This window comes from Rhinolophus sinicus, chromosome 7 (assembly GCF_057876585.1).
Source record: "Rhinolophus sinicus isolate RSI-liver-muscle chromosome 7, RSI-T2T, whole genome shotgun sequence".
Classification (NCBI taxonomy): domain Eukaryota; kingdom Metazoa; phylum Chordata; class Mammalia; order Chiroptera; family Rhinolophidae; genus Rhinolophus; species Rhinolophus sinicus.
The window spans coordinates 51,242,078-51,256,245 of NC_142507.1; the positions used below are offsets into that span (position 1 = coordinate 51,242,078).

Genomic DNA, 14,168 nt, shown 5'->3' on the forward strand with positions numbered 1-14,168 from the left:
GTGTGTAAAACAGCACAATGCCCGGCATCTGCTAAGTACTCAGTAAACCATTGCCTCCCTCTTCTCCATGGTCCCTTAAAAGTGGCAATTCTAAATTTTCTCTCAGTACCGTGATTAATATAGTGGATGTAATGTGTCACAGCCCCTTCAGTTCATTTAAAGCAGTTAAGTGTTGCTTTATAAACTCTTCAGTTTCCTCTTACCAATGTTAGTTCTAATTCATTCAACATTTGAGTGCCAATTAATTGCTAGCCACTATGCTAGATATAATACACAAAGATACACAGGAGAACCATCTCTGCCTTCAAGCCACTCACCATCATTTACTGAGCACCTATTATGTGGCCAGTTCTGGGCCAGGCCTTAGGGATCCAAAGATGACTGAGCCTTGAGCATACAGCCTAGTAAGGTGAGACAAATAAGGACAAAGAAGTATTGGGGGCTATAGTGGAAAGTATGTACAGAGGCCACAGGGCCAGGGGCAGGCAGGCAGGGAGTAGAGAAAGTGACCATCTGTAGTTTGACAAATGATTTGCCAGATGGAAGGGGGAAAGGATCCCAGTGGGAAGCAGAGCCTGGTTCTTGTGGGAACTGCAAACAGGATATGACTAGAAAATCGGGCATGAGTCCTGCCAGAATTGAGGCTGGAAGACAGGTAGGGGCAAGGACTGGTGAGTCCTTCCTACACTGCTAAGTAGCATATCCTGAAAGCGATGGGAAAGAAAATGGTAAGACGGGTGTTTTAGAAAAATCACTGACAGCACTGCAGAGAACCAACTGGTGGCGGCAGGGATATTTGGAGACTTGCAATAATACCTCAGGCAGAATATGAGGAAGGCTTGAAGTAGGGCAGTGGAGGCTGGAGGGACACCTGGCTTTGAGAAAGTTTAAGGAGGCAGAATCTGCTGCACTTGCATTTGGTTGAGAAGGGGAGATGTCAACATGTTCTCTGGGTGTCTGGTTAGGCGACAATGTAATTAATTCGAGGCGATACCTGCAGTAACGTGCTGTGGAGGGGTGCTATGTGAGTCCAGAAGTCGTTCAGTCTGGGGTCATTGTCCTAAACAGAGAAGGCGGTTAGAAAAGGGACCTGATACTAACAATTGTCACCCCAATAAATTTAATAAGAAAAAGAAAAGGGACCTGAGGATTTAGAGGTGGTCTCCTTTGTCGCGCATTAACATTACACTCAGGGATCATCCCCAAGGGTCACGCCCAAATTTCCCCGACGTTGAGGAAGCCCGGCTTCCTTTCACCCCGCGGACCCAGGAAAGGCGCCCCTAGGCCAGCAGAGGGCGCCGAGCGGGCCGCCGCGACCCTGAGCCACGTAATGGCCGCGGCGCGGGTGCTGCTGCTCCTGTCCGGGCGCCCGGAGTCGGTGAGCTTCGCACAGAGTGTGTGTGGCCTCCTGGGCGCCGGGCCCGAGCTCGGGCCGTGGCTCACGCACTGCGGCCTGCAGCGAGGGCAGCTCCTCCTCTCGGCCAGGCCGTTCCCAGGCGCCTCGGCCAGGCTCCCGCTCCAGGTCAGGAGGAGCGCGGCCGCGGGGCGGGGGAAGGGCCGCAGGTACGGCCTGGGAGCCGGCGGGGCCCATCGCCCCGACCCGACTCCTTCCCGGTCACAGGGTGTCTCCCAATTTTGAAAGCCCCGCCCTCCCTCTGAAGCCCCTCCTTCCCGTCGCGCTGTGTCCCCCCGTTTTTCCAAGCCCCGCCCCGCCTCTGAAGCTTTAACCCACCCGGCTCCCTCCCGCCAGCGACCCCCTTTCTGCCCTTTTGCGGCCCTGAGCCAGCAGCCCAACCCAGTGGGGACTGAGCTGCCCACGAATCGAGGCGTGGATCTGGGTGTGGCCATCATTCTGCAGTCCAGCGACCAGACTGTCTTGTTGACCCGAAGGACACGCACCCTCAGAGTGTCCCCCAACCTCTGGGTACCCCCAGGTGAGCGCCCTGAAGACAAAGCCCCAAGTCCAGGGAAGAAACGTGCCCTTCACCCAGCAATGCTATTCCTTGTCTCAGGAGACCAGAATACATTGCGAAGTAGGCCCAGAAATGTGGTCTGTGCCATAATCACAAGAGGCTGCAAGTGCATCTGTGCCCACTGGAGGGGGGCAGTGTCAACAGTGATTGTGGGCCCCTGGCCAGGAACACCACCATTCACCTATTGGGCCCACTGTTGTTGCAGGTGGGCACGTGGAACTTGATGAAGAGGTAACCAACCAGCTGACCCCACCGGAACCGGAAGACCTGTCTGGGACCACCTTGGGTGCGGGCTGAGGAGGGGCAGAGGCCTTGGAGGTCAGGCATTGGTCTGACCTGCCCTCTCTCACTGCCAGCTGTTGGATGGAGGGCTTCGAGAGCTTTGGGAGGAGAGTGGACTACAGCTACCCCAGGGCCAGTTCTCTTGGGTCCCTCTGGGGTTATGGGAGGTAAGACAGGGACCTGAGAGAGGTCCCTCCTTATCTAATAAAGAACCTCAACAACTAAGCCACCAAAACCCATAGAACAGTCCTACCTGCCTTGACCGCAGGGTTAACGATGGAATGGGTGGTCTGGAGTCCTTGAACCCACAATCCTCACCTATGTCCCTCCTGTGCCATCTCTACCCTCCATTTCCTCAGTTGGATTTACAGTCTCAAAATGAGCCAGGAAGTTCACACTTGCACTGTTTTCTTCTCTTAGTCTGCCTACCCGCCTAGGCTGAGCTGGGGTCTCCCCAGATACCATCACATCGTCCTCTATCTACTTGTGGTCTCGCAGGAGTCACAGCAGCAGCTGCAGGTAAGGCTGGCAGTGAAGGAAGGAAATGGGGGCGCAGGAGGCCCAAGCACACTGGTTCTGACTATTCCTAAGGTGGGGAAGGGGGGAAGTCAGTGATAACCAAGAAATCCAATAGCCTCTGCCCCAAGTTTCTCCCCACTCCACCTGTGGGCAGGCTGTGATCACAACAGGCCTCCCAAGAGAGGCCACGATAAAGGGAGCAACGTGTCTGGCCCCAGGCCCGGATCCAACCAAACCCAAGTGAGGTGAGCGCCTTTATGTGGCTGGGACCAGAAGTGGCAGCTGCAATAGCTGCCACAGAGGATGGGACAGAGACACCCAGACATCTCTCCCAGGACCTACCGCCCTCTGTACTGTAAGTAAGAGCTTATCCCTGGCCCCCCAACACACACCACATTGAGAAGTTAAGCTTCTAGCTCCTCCTTGGCGGGGGGAAGGGGAATTCTGTGCAGTGGGAGGCATTTAGGGGGTGAGTTGGTCATCTGATAAATGAAGAGAGCACATGAGACCAAAGACACTGCCCATCAAACTCCAGGGGTACCTGCTCCTACTAGCTTGTGCTCAAGACCTGGGTTTGTGCCCCTCTCCCATAGGGGCCAGTCATTTAACCCTCCTCGAATCTGTTTCCTTTCTGTAAAACATTAACACGCACCCACCCCTCCTGCCGTGGCTGGGGCATGACCTGATGGATATGGACGTGGGCTAAGCCACAGGCACAGGCCAGACGGGCTGTCATTATGCAGTGCGGTGGAACTGGAGCACGATGGAGGAACTCGCCCTCTGGCCTTGCCCGTGTCCACACTGCTCCGGACGACCCCAACCACCACAGAAGGCGAAGAGAGGGTCAGCACTGGAACTAAGTTTGCCCTCAGGCTCTGGCTGCAACATCTAAGCGGGTGAGGAAGGGCAGACGAGGGTGAGGAAGGGCCCGCGAGGGTGAGGAAGGGCAGACAAGGGTGAGGAAGGGCCGGCGAGGGTGAGGAAGGGCTGGATGGCTCCATGGCATTGGGCTGAATGTGCTAGTGTTTTTGTGGGCATGGAGGAGAGGAAGAAGAAAAAAACAACTGCTCTTGGAATCCTCAGTGTGACACCCCGACCGTATGCAAGTGGCGCTCACGTGGACCCAGGGCTCGCAAAGGAAGAACAGAACGTGGACCCCCTCCCCCCAAACCAGGGATCCGGAAAGCCAAGTGCATAATCCCCTCCCCAGCCCACCTCTGTGACACTCACAGAACATTCACAACCTTTATTATGGGTAAGAACTTTGCTACACCTTTGGGAATCAAAAGTAAAATTACAACAGAGGTCCCAGGCCCTGGGGGAGCCGAAAAAGGAAACTGGGGAGAGCACAAGTGTCCTCCTACCTCCCAGGAAAGGTGCAGAATGAGCCAGACCTACCCACAGGGCCATGAGCCTTTAGAAGCTCAGACCCTAGGCTGGTCGGCCTAAGAAACATCGTGAACTTAAATATATAAATAGAGAGAGCCCCAGGCAACAGGCCAGGCCCTGCTCCCAAACCCCTGGGGACCAGGGCTAAGGCCTTATCTCCTCCTCAGTCATACTGGGAAGTAGGAGGCAGGGGAAGTCATCTTTGGATGTATTTTGGTTTTTCTTCTTTATGTACAAAAAATCTGCAACCCAAAATAGAGTTTTCTGTCCATGTGTCTGCCTATCTGTTTCTCCACCTTTCTGTTTGGCCAAAGAAAATGGAATGGACACGAAGAAACAATGGCTGTGGGGAAGGAACTGAGCCGTGCGTTTGGGGAATGGGAAGAGAGGGCATCTGGGGGACAAGGGAGGGGCCCCTTCCCCATGAGGTTCTAGACAATCAAAGCTGAGGATTCAGCCCTTCCCCCAACTCACATCCCATCTGCCTCTCACTGCCTGGGTTAACATCCCCAAAGGAATGTGCCAGCCATCTAAAGACCATTTCCAAAAATAGACCCCAAATGTCCTTAAAAAGAGGTTAAATATTAGTCCTTTGGGTGCTGGCCTTGTCAGGCAGAGATGAGGCCAAAAACAAGTGTCCAAGAAGGTCTATCTGGCTTTGGCCAAAGCCCCCCCAAGAAGACAGAGTGGCCAGGGGTCCGGACGCCGCAGCAGACTTGCTCAGCACTGGGAGACAGCGAAGGTTCCACAATCCAGGGGACTCAGTCCAGGGAAATGATGTCTGACCGGCAGCCAGTCAAAGAGGGACCTGAGGGCAGGGGTCCTCCGTGCCCCTCCCTCAAGGCCCCACCAGGAGCCACAATACTACTGACACGGCCAGGAGGGGGTGCTGGAGTGGTGCTGCGGTGCGAGCTCCCCAGTGTGGGGGCCAGTGGGCCCAGGAAATGGGAAGGGGTCCCTCGGTACTGGAAGAAATGGCCAAGGGCATCCTGTTCATCTAGCGAGGTGATGACGGAGGGACCATAGTGCTGGGAGGAAATCAAGGGCACAGGTTAGGATTGTATCCTGACGACGCACCTCCCCGTCACTCCCCTCAGGAATAGCACCTGGGCAAACAAGCCCTCCGGATCCCAAGGTGTTCTCTGAGAAGCAGGACAGCCTCTCTCTGACCCTTTCCCTACTCCCCTCCACCGCACCCCGATTCCCGGCCTGGAGACAGCCCCTCCACCCCGCTAGGTTCTTGGCCTCGTGGGCGTCTGAAATGTGAGGAATGTCCGGTTGGGGCAGGCCCGGTACTCAAGTGCACATGGCGTGGGGGTGAGCAGGCAGTGGCAGGACTATACCAAAATCTCTACACAGAACAGTAACCGGGGACCCAGGAAGGCGTGAGAAGCTGAGGAGGTACCAGTGGGGCCTCGAAAGGAAATAAACAGCCTGCACCCTCCCCCTTCCCTCACAGAGCAGCAGGTTTAGGACTCCAGGGAAAAGCAGAGAGGGAGGGTGTCCATCAGGGCCCAGAAAGGAAGCCTCAGAGATCTGACATCTCCATGGGAGGGTCAGGGCCGCTTACCTGACTCTCAGTCTGAAGGAAAGAAAATAAATCTAAACCTGGTAGGAAAAAAAATGAAAATCAACCTCCTGTCTGACCCCTTCACCGCCAAAGAACCACCAAAGAAGTCCATGGATTGTGGCCCTTTGCAAACACAGCCAGAAGGCTTATGGAGGAGCAGGGGTTCCGATCTGGTTCTGGGGAGGATGTGGCAGTGTGGGGCCCCGCCCTGGGGTCAGTGTCCTACCTTGGATGTCGGCCCCCAGTGGGAAGGCAGGTGGGTACTCGTGTAGGGGCAGACTGGACAGGAAATCCCCGCCCAGCGTGCCCATAGCAGGGCTCCGTAGCACCGAAGAGGGCTGGTGACCAGATGTCAGGACTCTGAGGAGAGAGGAGGAGCCGGGGTAGCCAGTGACCCGCAGATGCCCTGACCCAGCTCAGCCTCCCACATGCCCTCTCCGCCCCAGGGTTGGCCCAGTGGCCAGAAAGCTTCGGACTTCTTCCTTGGTCCCTTCTGCTACAGACTCAGCCTGTTTCCTCATACCCTTTGCTTCCAGGTAGGGCCGGGATGGCAGCTGAGGTGACAGGGCAGTGCTTCTTGGTCGGGGGCAAGTCCTCCTCGTCTGATGAGCTTTCTATTGTCAAGTCGATAACTTCCACCTTCTTCTTATTCTCTGACAGACTGCCCTCTTGGACTGGGCTGTACTGGAGGCCTGTGGGTGGTAAGAAGACTGTGTCTCAGAGAAGAGGCCACCCCAGACTTAGCTGTGCTGGGGGACAGGGGGTCACTCACCATCCAGCCCATACCCTGGCGGGGGGCAAACCTCAGATGCCTCCTTCTTGGGTTTCATTGGGCACCAGGAGCCATCTTCCATGAACTGGATCTCATCACAATCCGAACAGGAATTAAGAATCTCCATGAATAAACTGGGGGGTGGAGGGGAGAAAAGGGAATTCATTGGCTGGGGCAGTCCCCAGGGAATTCTGGGACTCCCTTTTCTGAATCTCAGCTTCCTCATCTATAAAACATGGGTATTACCTACGCTACTGACCTCTCTGAGTTGTTATTCGAATCAAAGTATGTAAAAGAGCTTTGCAAACTTTAAATGCTAAGCTTTAAAATAAATGCACTTTTAGCACCTATTTTGTATAGTACGAGGGATAAAACAAAGGGAACAAGGATGCAGAACTCCATAAACCATCTTAAAAAGGGCACTGGGCACAAGAACCGTAGTGTGGGCTCTGGAAGGGGGTCAGAACTAGCTAGACCAACACACGCCTCAGAAGCACTTGACTGCTACGCTCAGGGAGAGCTCACGCAGGCGAACATTGGAACAGTTCGATCCACTGGCTGCCACTTAACGATAGAACTGAGCAAAAGACTCAATCTCTCTAGGCCTGTTTCTTCACCTGTCCCGACAGTACCTGTCATGGAGTTATTAGGAGGATTCAGGGAGAGAAGGCCTGCAAAGTGCCCAGCACCACGTTTAGCGTACAGTAAGTCCTCACTGCTGGAAATACCCAGTAAGAGGCATAGATGTGGGGGAGCGGCCCGTGGCCGTCCTCAGTGAGAACGCAGGATGCAGAATGGCCCTACCCATCAATGATGAGAGATTCATAAGGAGCCTTCTTGTCGCACACAGGACATGTCCACGTTGGCTTCTTCTCATTCATCTGTAGATAAAGGGCAGCATCGAAGCTCTGCAGGTGGGCGCAGGTGAGGGCACGACAAGGGACCGTCAGGCGCATCTTCCCCAGCTGAGGAGAAAAAGTTCTCTGGTCAGAGTCCCCACACCTCCTCTAGGAGCCCAGGAGCCCTCCTCTGAGTCCAGAGGCTTAATCCAACCCTCCTCCCGCTTCTCTTCTCTCTTGTACCCACCGGACACATGAGTGACACCCGGAGACTTGTAGTGGCCACCTCACTGTCTGGGTCAGCGGTCAGTTTCTCCTTGACTGAAACAAGAGTGAGGCCAGAGCCATGGGGTCAGCAAGGCTAGAGAGGGAGCCAGGAAGGAGGCAAGGCCAGAAGCAGATGGCTCTGGCTGACAGACAGCTGGGTAGAAGCTTTGGGGGCCAGTGGGATGTCACATGGGCTTATGAAGACTGGATGGGGGACAGAGATTTCCTCATCCCCCAGATGCTTAAATACAGCTGGGTGACACTTTGGCAGACATGACCTAGGGAGAATTGAAGCACTACGAGACAGTTAGATTAGATGATCTTTAAGATTCTTTCCAGTCTGGAAAAGCCATATTCCAGTGGGGCCAGAGTTAGGGTGTGGGAGGTAAAAGCAGATGGACAGTTGGGAATACAAGGGTGTCATTCAGCACGTGGGAGTGGCCTGACTTCACAACGATGAAATTGGTAAGGGAGGTAAGGGGAGGCCTGGGCTTACGGTGAGAGGTGAGATAAATTGTCCTAGAGGGGTATGGGTTTGATTGTCAAGGATGGAGGGCCAGGAAGGCTTGGATCCAGATGAGAGAGGGGAAGGGGGCAGGACGCTACTCACTCAGTGCCCGGGAGTGGTCTGGGTTCCGGATACCCTTTGCCCTGAGTTTCTGTAGAAGGGTCCCTGCAGTCAACTGCCTCACCAGGTACACAGACAAGGAGTAATTCTACTTGGAGATGGGGGAAAGAATTAGCTTCTGTTTTGGGGGAGAGACAGTTAGCTTCTACCACCCCCCTACCCTTTGTCCCATGAGGACCAGAGACAGTGGGTTAAGGCAAAGAGACCCATAAAGAGAAAGATACTTCCCGAACCCAGGACACCGGGTGATTCCCCGTTACCCGCTGCAGGCTTCTCAGCCTCTCTGCCTCAAGCCATGCTCACCCGTCCAAACTCAGATGACCAGTTGACCACGATGGTGTTGGGAACAGTGGCCGAAAGTCGAGCCAGGGGTGTGATGTTGATGGGGCGGCTGGGCCTCTTGGGCTCAGCCCCATTCTTGGTAGGGGGAAGATAACCCTGGGGAAGGGAGGGACTGGTCAAGAGGGAAGACTAACTCAGTCAATTTTGTGACTCACAAAAGTGGGGCACTATCAAAGGGTTGTGTGTAGGGTTCATTCCTGGGGGAAAAGGAGAGTTTATTCATTGACCAAGGAAACAGGAACCCACTCACTGAGTTCCGGAGGAAAAACAGGGCCACCCCATTTCGTCCAACTCTCAGCTCTGGGTGTCATCGCTTCTGTGAAGTCTTCCCTGAACCTTTGGGTTGAACTAACATCCCTCCTCTGGGTTCTGACAAAACCCTTGTTCAGAGCTATCTTAGTACTTTCTAGATCATAGTGATTCAGTCAGTAAACTGAGCACCTACTATGTGCCAGGCACTGTGCTAGGCATGTCTCTTTTACAACAGCTTTGTAGTTAATACTTAGGAACTGAAACAGGGAAGGGATTACTGCCAGAAGAAGGAAAGAGCATTTACCGGCAGGGGGCACAGTTTCCCATTGACCTTGACAAACAGGTTGGGGGGAAAATAATCCTCCTGGGGGCAGCTGGTCTCACAGAGACAGAACCTGGGAAGAGATGAGAGAAGATGAAAGGGCAAGAGGCAGTTTCTTGAGCAGAATCTCGCAGAGAGGAAGGGAACTTCAGAAAATCAGTGGTGGGTATCTGTAGGCCTCAGCACCCAAAAGAGACCCAGGGCCAGTGGACACAGCAGGGTGGGGACATCTCCTAGGAGTACCTGTCACACCCTTATTTCATTCCCACCCCCAACAGGAGCCTGGCAGGGAGGGAGGGAGGGAGGAGGGAGGGTCAACTCACCTGAGCTGCACCTGTATGGTATAATCGCATTTGGCTCCTGGCAGAACCTCTCTGTAATAGAGGGAGAGGTGTCAGTACGTGGCCCTTGGAGGGCAGAGGTGAACAGAGACACAGAACTTAGATATGCAGAGGATAGTGAAGAGATGAGACATACAGAGAACGAGAGGCAAAGCGGGTACAGAAGGCCGGACAGGGAGGAGAGCGGGGCAGAGAGGAGAGAGAGCAGGGGCCAGGGGTAACCGCCCTACGGTGAGGCAGAAGGACGGAAGGATGACGCACCTGGACGTGAGAATCTGCTGCACTTGCTGGGGTGTGAGGGCAAAGGTAAAGTGCGCTTCCTCAAACCGCTGGCTAGAGTTGGATGCTGAGGACACAAAGGGCAGTTACTCCCCTGCCTGTGCACAGGCAGCCGCAGAAGGTGCCCCCATCCCAGGCGGCTGGTCCCACAAGAATAAAGCCTACGAGAGGCTTGGAGACATGGAGTCCGGGAAGACTGAGGGACCACAAAGAGCCATACCGAGGGTGGTGGGCCGGATGAGCTCCCCATAGACTTCATAGAAGGGCAATGGCTTCATGGTGACGTCAGGGTGCACAGGCTGGGGCAGAGGGGGGTGCATGTCCACTTCACGCTTGGGGCCCAGCAGCGTGCCAGGGGCCAAGAGGGCTGGGGGGATGGGAGCTAGAGGACCAGGGGAGCCTACAGGAGGGGTGCCAGGGGGCAGAGAGAGCAGGGAGAGATCTGAGGGCCCCAGGGTCTTCCGGGGGAAGCGGCGGCGGTAAAGCTCTTTGATCTTCATTTGGACGCTGGGGGCACAGCTGGACTTGAGGAGGTGCAGGGCCTTAGCCAGGAGCTCGTGCTTCCGTCCACTCTTGTTCCGGCCAGCAAAGCCGAGGAGCACCTGGAGCTCAGACACCCGGAAACTCATCACCATGTGCTGTGGGCAACAGAGAAGCTTGAGAATCCTACCTTCCACGGGCCTGTCCTGCCAAGGAGCCTGGGGCGGAGCTACCAGGGAGGTCAATGCCTCTTTCCCTCCAGCACTGACCATAAAGATGCTTTGCAGCCAGTGAATTACTGTCAGACAGCCAACCTGGCCAAAGGGACAGCTCAGTCCCATTGTAGCAACCCTCAGTCAACCTCACCACCTCCCCCACCGCACCCCCCCAGAGCCTGAGCAACCCTATCTCCCTGGGCCTGGAAGCTGACCTGGTGGGGGCAGGGGAGACAGCAAGCCATCCTCAGGCACACCTGAGTCCACTACAGGCTCCTAACCTGCCTCAAACCTGGACGCTCCTTTAAGCTGCTGATCTCTTCTCCTGCTCTTTCTCAGACCTTCAGACCCATCCCAGCCTCTTGGGAAGAGGACAGGACACGAGGAGAAGGAGGGGGAGAAGAGGTTTCAGGCCAGACACCCCACAGAGAAGAAGGGGGCCAGGTGGCTGGGGGACTGTGTCCCCCGCCCATCTCTCCACACACTTCAGTCCACCTCAGCTATATTCCCCAAGCCAGGGTTTTCAGGTCAGGGTTCAATGCTCACAACTCCCCCAAACCCTTTCTCAGGGTATTTACTTAACCACCCCTCCCTCAGTCCTATTTTTCTGGGAGGGAAACAAGACCAAACCTTGGGGCGACGTGGCTAACGGTGAATCACTGAGTCCAGGTATCCTGCCTGTTTACTCCATCTGTCAGGAGCAAATATCCTGCTTGTCTCCTTCGTAGAGAAAAATGAGTGATTCCCCCCACCTCCCCGCCTCCATAGGGGTGGAAGAGGAGAGGGCATAACTCTAAATAGAGGCCCTGGGAGAATGAGAAGGCAGGTGGCCCCGGTGAGGAATCACAAAGTCAGCTGGGCCCAGAGACTAGACCTCAGGCCTGCCCAGGGCTATGACTCCATTTCAAAGGGCAGAACAAAGCCGGGAGGCAAGGGGATGAACCCAAAGGTTTTCTTTAAGGTTCTGTGAGATGGCCTCGGATATGGTTACTCTCAAGACTGGATGGCAGTGGGAGAACACAAGCTCTCTCCTCAAAGGACTCCCTTCTGTGAATCTTGAGGAGTGATGAAAAAAACTTGCTCCTATACCTTTCTGCCCATCCTTATTTCCTCTGTCCTGTGTGTATTTCCCCATTAGCTTTGACAAGAACTCCCCCCTTTCTATCCCCCAGTTTCCGCCTCCTCTGTCTCTGCCCAAAGATACCAAACTCAGTGAGGGAGGACCTGCCTCTCGGGCTCCAGGATGCTTCTGCCCCACCCCTCCATCTAGCGCCTGCACAGCCCCGCCCCCTAGATCAGCCGCCCACTGGTACTTCCCAAGGCTGGGATCCCAAAAGCAGCCCCAAAGCCTCTGCCTCTCAGCTGCCTTTCCCAGAGGAGCCTCGAGTACGCCTGACCCCCAGTCCCACCCCTACATCTGCCCCTACTGTCGCATCTCTTGGCCTTGATCAACTCGCCCCCTATGCCTCTGCAGCAGCTTCTCCCCCTGACCCTACCCCTACATCTGCCCCTACCACCAAACCCGACTCCTACCCCGCGTCCCCGCCCCCTGCGCACCGGCCCCCAACAGCTGCAATTCCCCTCGGCCCCACCCCTCCATCTGCCCCTCGGCCCCGCCCCCGGAGCTCCGCCGCAGCCCCTTCCTCGCCACAGCCACTTCTCTCCCATCCCCAGCAGCCAGTCCCCGCCACGTCTCCAGCCGCCACCCGAGCCGTCAGCACCCAGTCTCGGTCGCTCCCCTGACTCGGCGGACCGCCGGGCTCAGTCCAGATGGGGATGGGGGAGGGGGCCGGTACCTTTAATTCGCCCAGCTCCGCCATCTTGAGACATCGCAGGCGCCCGAGCCCGAGCCCGAGCTCAGGCCCAGGGACCGGCGCACAACTCTCCACCCCGGCGCCGGCCGCAAATGCCGCCTGCTCCGCCCCGTCCGGCCCCTACACCTCCCCTTCCCGGCCCCGCCCGCCTGGCTCCGGACAAGCCCCAGCCTCAGCCCCTCCCACCACTCCGGACCCAGCCCCCGCACGTCTTTGGCCGGGATGCGAAACGGGTGGACACCGAGGGAGTGTACGGCCCGAGAGATCGCGGGGTTCCGGGGGGTAAAGGAGAGGAGGCGGGACAGAGGTGCCTGGGGGAGGAGGTTTTGCCACGCCGGAGTTAGGAGGGAATGAGCTTTTAGGAAACCAGAGTCTTGAAATACCGAGGGAAAGTATCGAGACCTGCTAAAACTTACAGAAATGGGGGTTGGGGGAGCGAAGTTCCAAAACACCCTCCTCTCCCTCTTTACAAGTTTGAGCAGCTAAAATCAAGAGTTCTGCCAACTCGGGAAATGGGGGAGATCCGACCCATTTTAGGGAAGCAATGGAGTCGTGAATAGCTCATTTCACGACGGCTATTCTCAGTCCTTCAAACCTCCCCCACACACACCGCCCGCCAACCACCACCACCAACTACAATGTAGCTGGTGGTCCGGCCGCAGGACTCAGACTTGGCAGCAGAAAAGTTTGGTGCGAGAGCGTGACTTACCAGCTCGGTAGCGGGGAGCGGGGAGGGCGCTCAGAGGGTGGGCTGGGGAGGTGGGGGAGGGGGCCCGGCGCGGCTCCCGCAGGCGGCACGGCTGGAGGTCGGTCAGGCAGCTGGACGCTGCAGCCGCAGCTCCGCCCGAGCGGGAGCTCCGCCCGGCCCAGCGCTCCGGCTGGGGCCGCCCCCTCCCGGGTGAGCCGGCCTGGACTGCCCGCTAGAGGGGAGGGGGCGGAGTCTAAGGCGGGAGAAGGAGGGACTCGGAGTCAGGCTCTGGAGACATTAACTCCTCGAGTCAGCGGGTCAGGAGAGTGGACGTTCTCGGAGCTCAGCATTTTCACCATCGCTCTGACCCTTTGCTCTGGGGTACAGGCTTGAGGTGGAGGCCTGCTGGAAATGAGAGTCTGGACCAGGGATCTGACCGCATAAAGAGGTTCCTACTTGGAACAAGCCTCCCCCTGGGGGAATAGCCTGGGCTGCTAGAATCCAAAGTGTATCTAAACCCTAACTCTACCTGTGGTCTCCCACCCCCTCCCCAAATACACGGGCAGACACGAGACCCCACACCTTTGGTGTAGCTGAAGGTGACCAGAGGGGAGGTTTTCTTGCCCAAATATGGCATTTTTCTGCCCCTTTCTCAACTAATTACTTCCCCTCTTCCAAAGCCTTGGACCTTCCAGAGGCCCCATCCTCAGCCAAGCTAATCACTCACGTGCAGGTCTCCTGAAAGCACCAACTTCAGGGCAGTTTACCCAAACAAATTACCCACAACAAACATAGCATTTTATAGTTAGTTGGCTGGGACCTAAGTGGTAATGTGTTTGTTCAATAAATATTTGAATGCTGTTCAGACATTGTTAGGTGCTTGGGATATAAAAGCCTTGCAGGAGTTCTCAGTCTAGCCGCAGTGACAAGACACTTAAACCTATAATCAGCATACAAAAAGAGTGCTTTAGTAAATAATAATAATTCTCTCATCTAGTTTAAACCTTCAGTGTAATCCTCCCCCATAAGACCCCACCCAAGCCTTAGGCCTGAAGGTGCCAGCCTACCTACCAATATGCCATGTACCTTCTAAACTGCACTATGCCCAACTACTTAGTGGATTTTGTCCTTCGGGAAGATGTCCACTTTCAGCTGACACTCGGGTTCTTTCCTTGCTGCTTTGCTGCGAGCAATGG

General features: G+C 55.7%; 2 protein-coding genes and 1 long non-coding RNA gene across 9 annotated transcripts; 1 reads left to right on the forward strand and 2 right to left on the reverse strand.

Moving 5' to 3' along the window:
• Positions 1-317: 317 nt before the first annotated feature.
• Positions 318-1,254, reverse strand: LOC148757803 (uncharacterized). Its single transcript, XR_016021771.1, has 3 exons — positions 1,144-1,254; positions 995-1,090; positions 318-401 (listed from the first exon to the last, which is right to left on the reverse strand). It is a non-coding gene; the product is annotated as an uncharacterized LOC148757803 (long non-coding RNA).
• A 17-nt stretch (positions 1,255-1,271) lies between these two features.
• Positions 1,272-6,527, forward strand: NUDT17 (nudix hydrolase 17). Of its 4 annotated transcripts, none has more exons than XR_016021770.1 (9): positions 1,331-1,522; positions 1,751-1,934; positions 2,179-2,204; positions 2,330-2,422; positions 2,676-2,774; positions 2,993-3,129; positions 3,518-3,670; positions 3,858-4,029; positions 6,394-6,527. XR_016021770.1 is itself a non-coding variant. In XM_088799568.1 (8 exons), exons 1-8 carry the CDS (start codon positions 1,331-1,333, stop codon positions 3,970-3,972), a joined length of 855 nt encoding a protein of 284 aa, XP_088655694.1. In that variant the 5' UTR covers positions 1,272-1,330; the 3' UTR covers positions 3,973-4,436. The 4 variants fall into 4 exon arrangements, 2 of the variants coding, with proteins under 2 accessions (XP_088655694.1, XP_088655693.1); XR_016021769.1 differs by lacking the exon at positions 6,394-6,527 and adding an exon at positions 6,180-6,269; XM_088799568.1 differs by lacking the exon at positions 6,394-6,527 and having other exon boundaries at positions 1,272-1,378; positions 3,858-4,436.
• On the reverse strand, positions 4,006-13,147 carry PIAS3 (protein inhibitor of activated STAT 3). 4 transcript variants are annotated; one of them, XM_019739905.3, is made up of 15 exons: positions 12,267-12,357; positions 11,101-11,161; positions 9,996-10,413; positions 9,758-9,842; positions 9,479-9,529; positions 9,138-9,228; positions 8,543-8,677; positions 8,222-8,327; positions 7,592-7,665; positions 7,310-7,470; positions 6,506-6,639; positions 6,257-6,425; positions 5,960-6,093; positions 5,734-5,771; positions 4,006-5,191 (listed from the first exon to the last, which is right to left on the reverse strand). In XM_019739905.3, the coding sequence occupies exons 3-15, from the start codon at positions 10,408-10,410 to the stop codon at positions 4,925-4,927; spliced, it is 1,860 nt and encodes a 619-aa protein (XP_019595464.1). In that variant the 5' UTR covers positions 10,411-10,413; positions 11,101-11,161; positions 12,267-12,357; the 3' UTR covers positions 4,006-4,924. The 4 variants fall into 4 exon arrangements, with proteins under 4 accessions (XP_019595464.1, XP_019595462.1, XP_019595461.1 ...); XM_019739903.3 differs by lacking the exons at positions 11,101-11,161; positions 12,267-12,357 and adding an exon at positions 12,994-13,147; XM_019739902.3 differs by lacking the exon at positions 11,101-11,161 and having other exon boundaries at positions 12,267-12,417.
• Between the last annotated feature and the right edge of the window lie 1,021 nt (positions 13,148-14,168).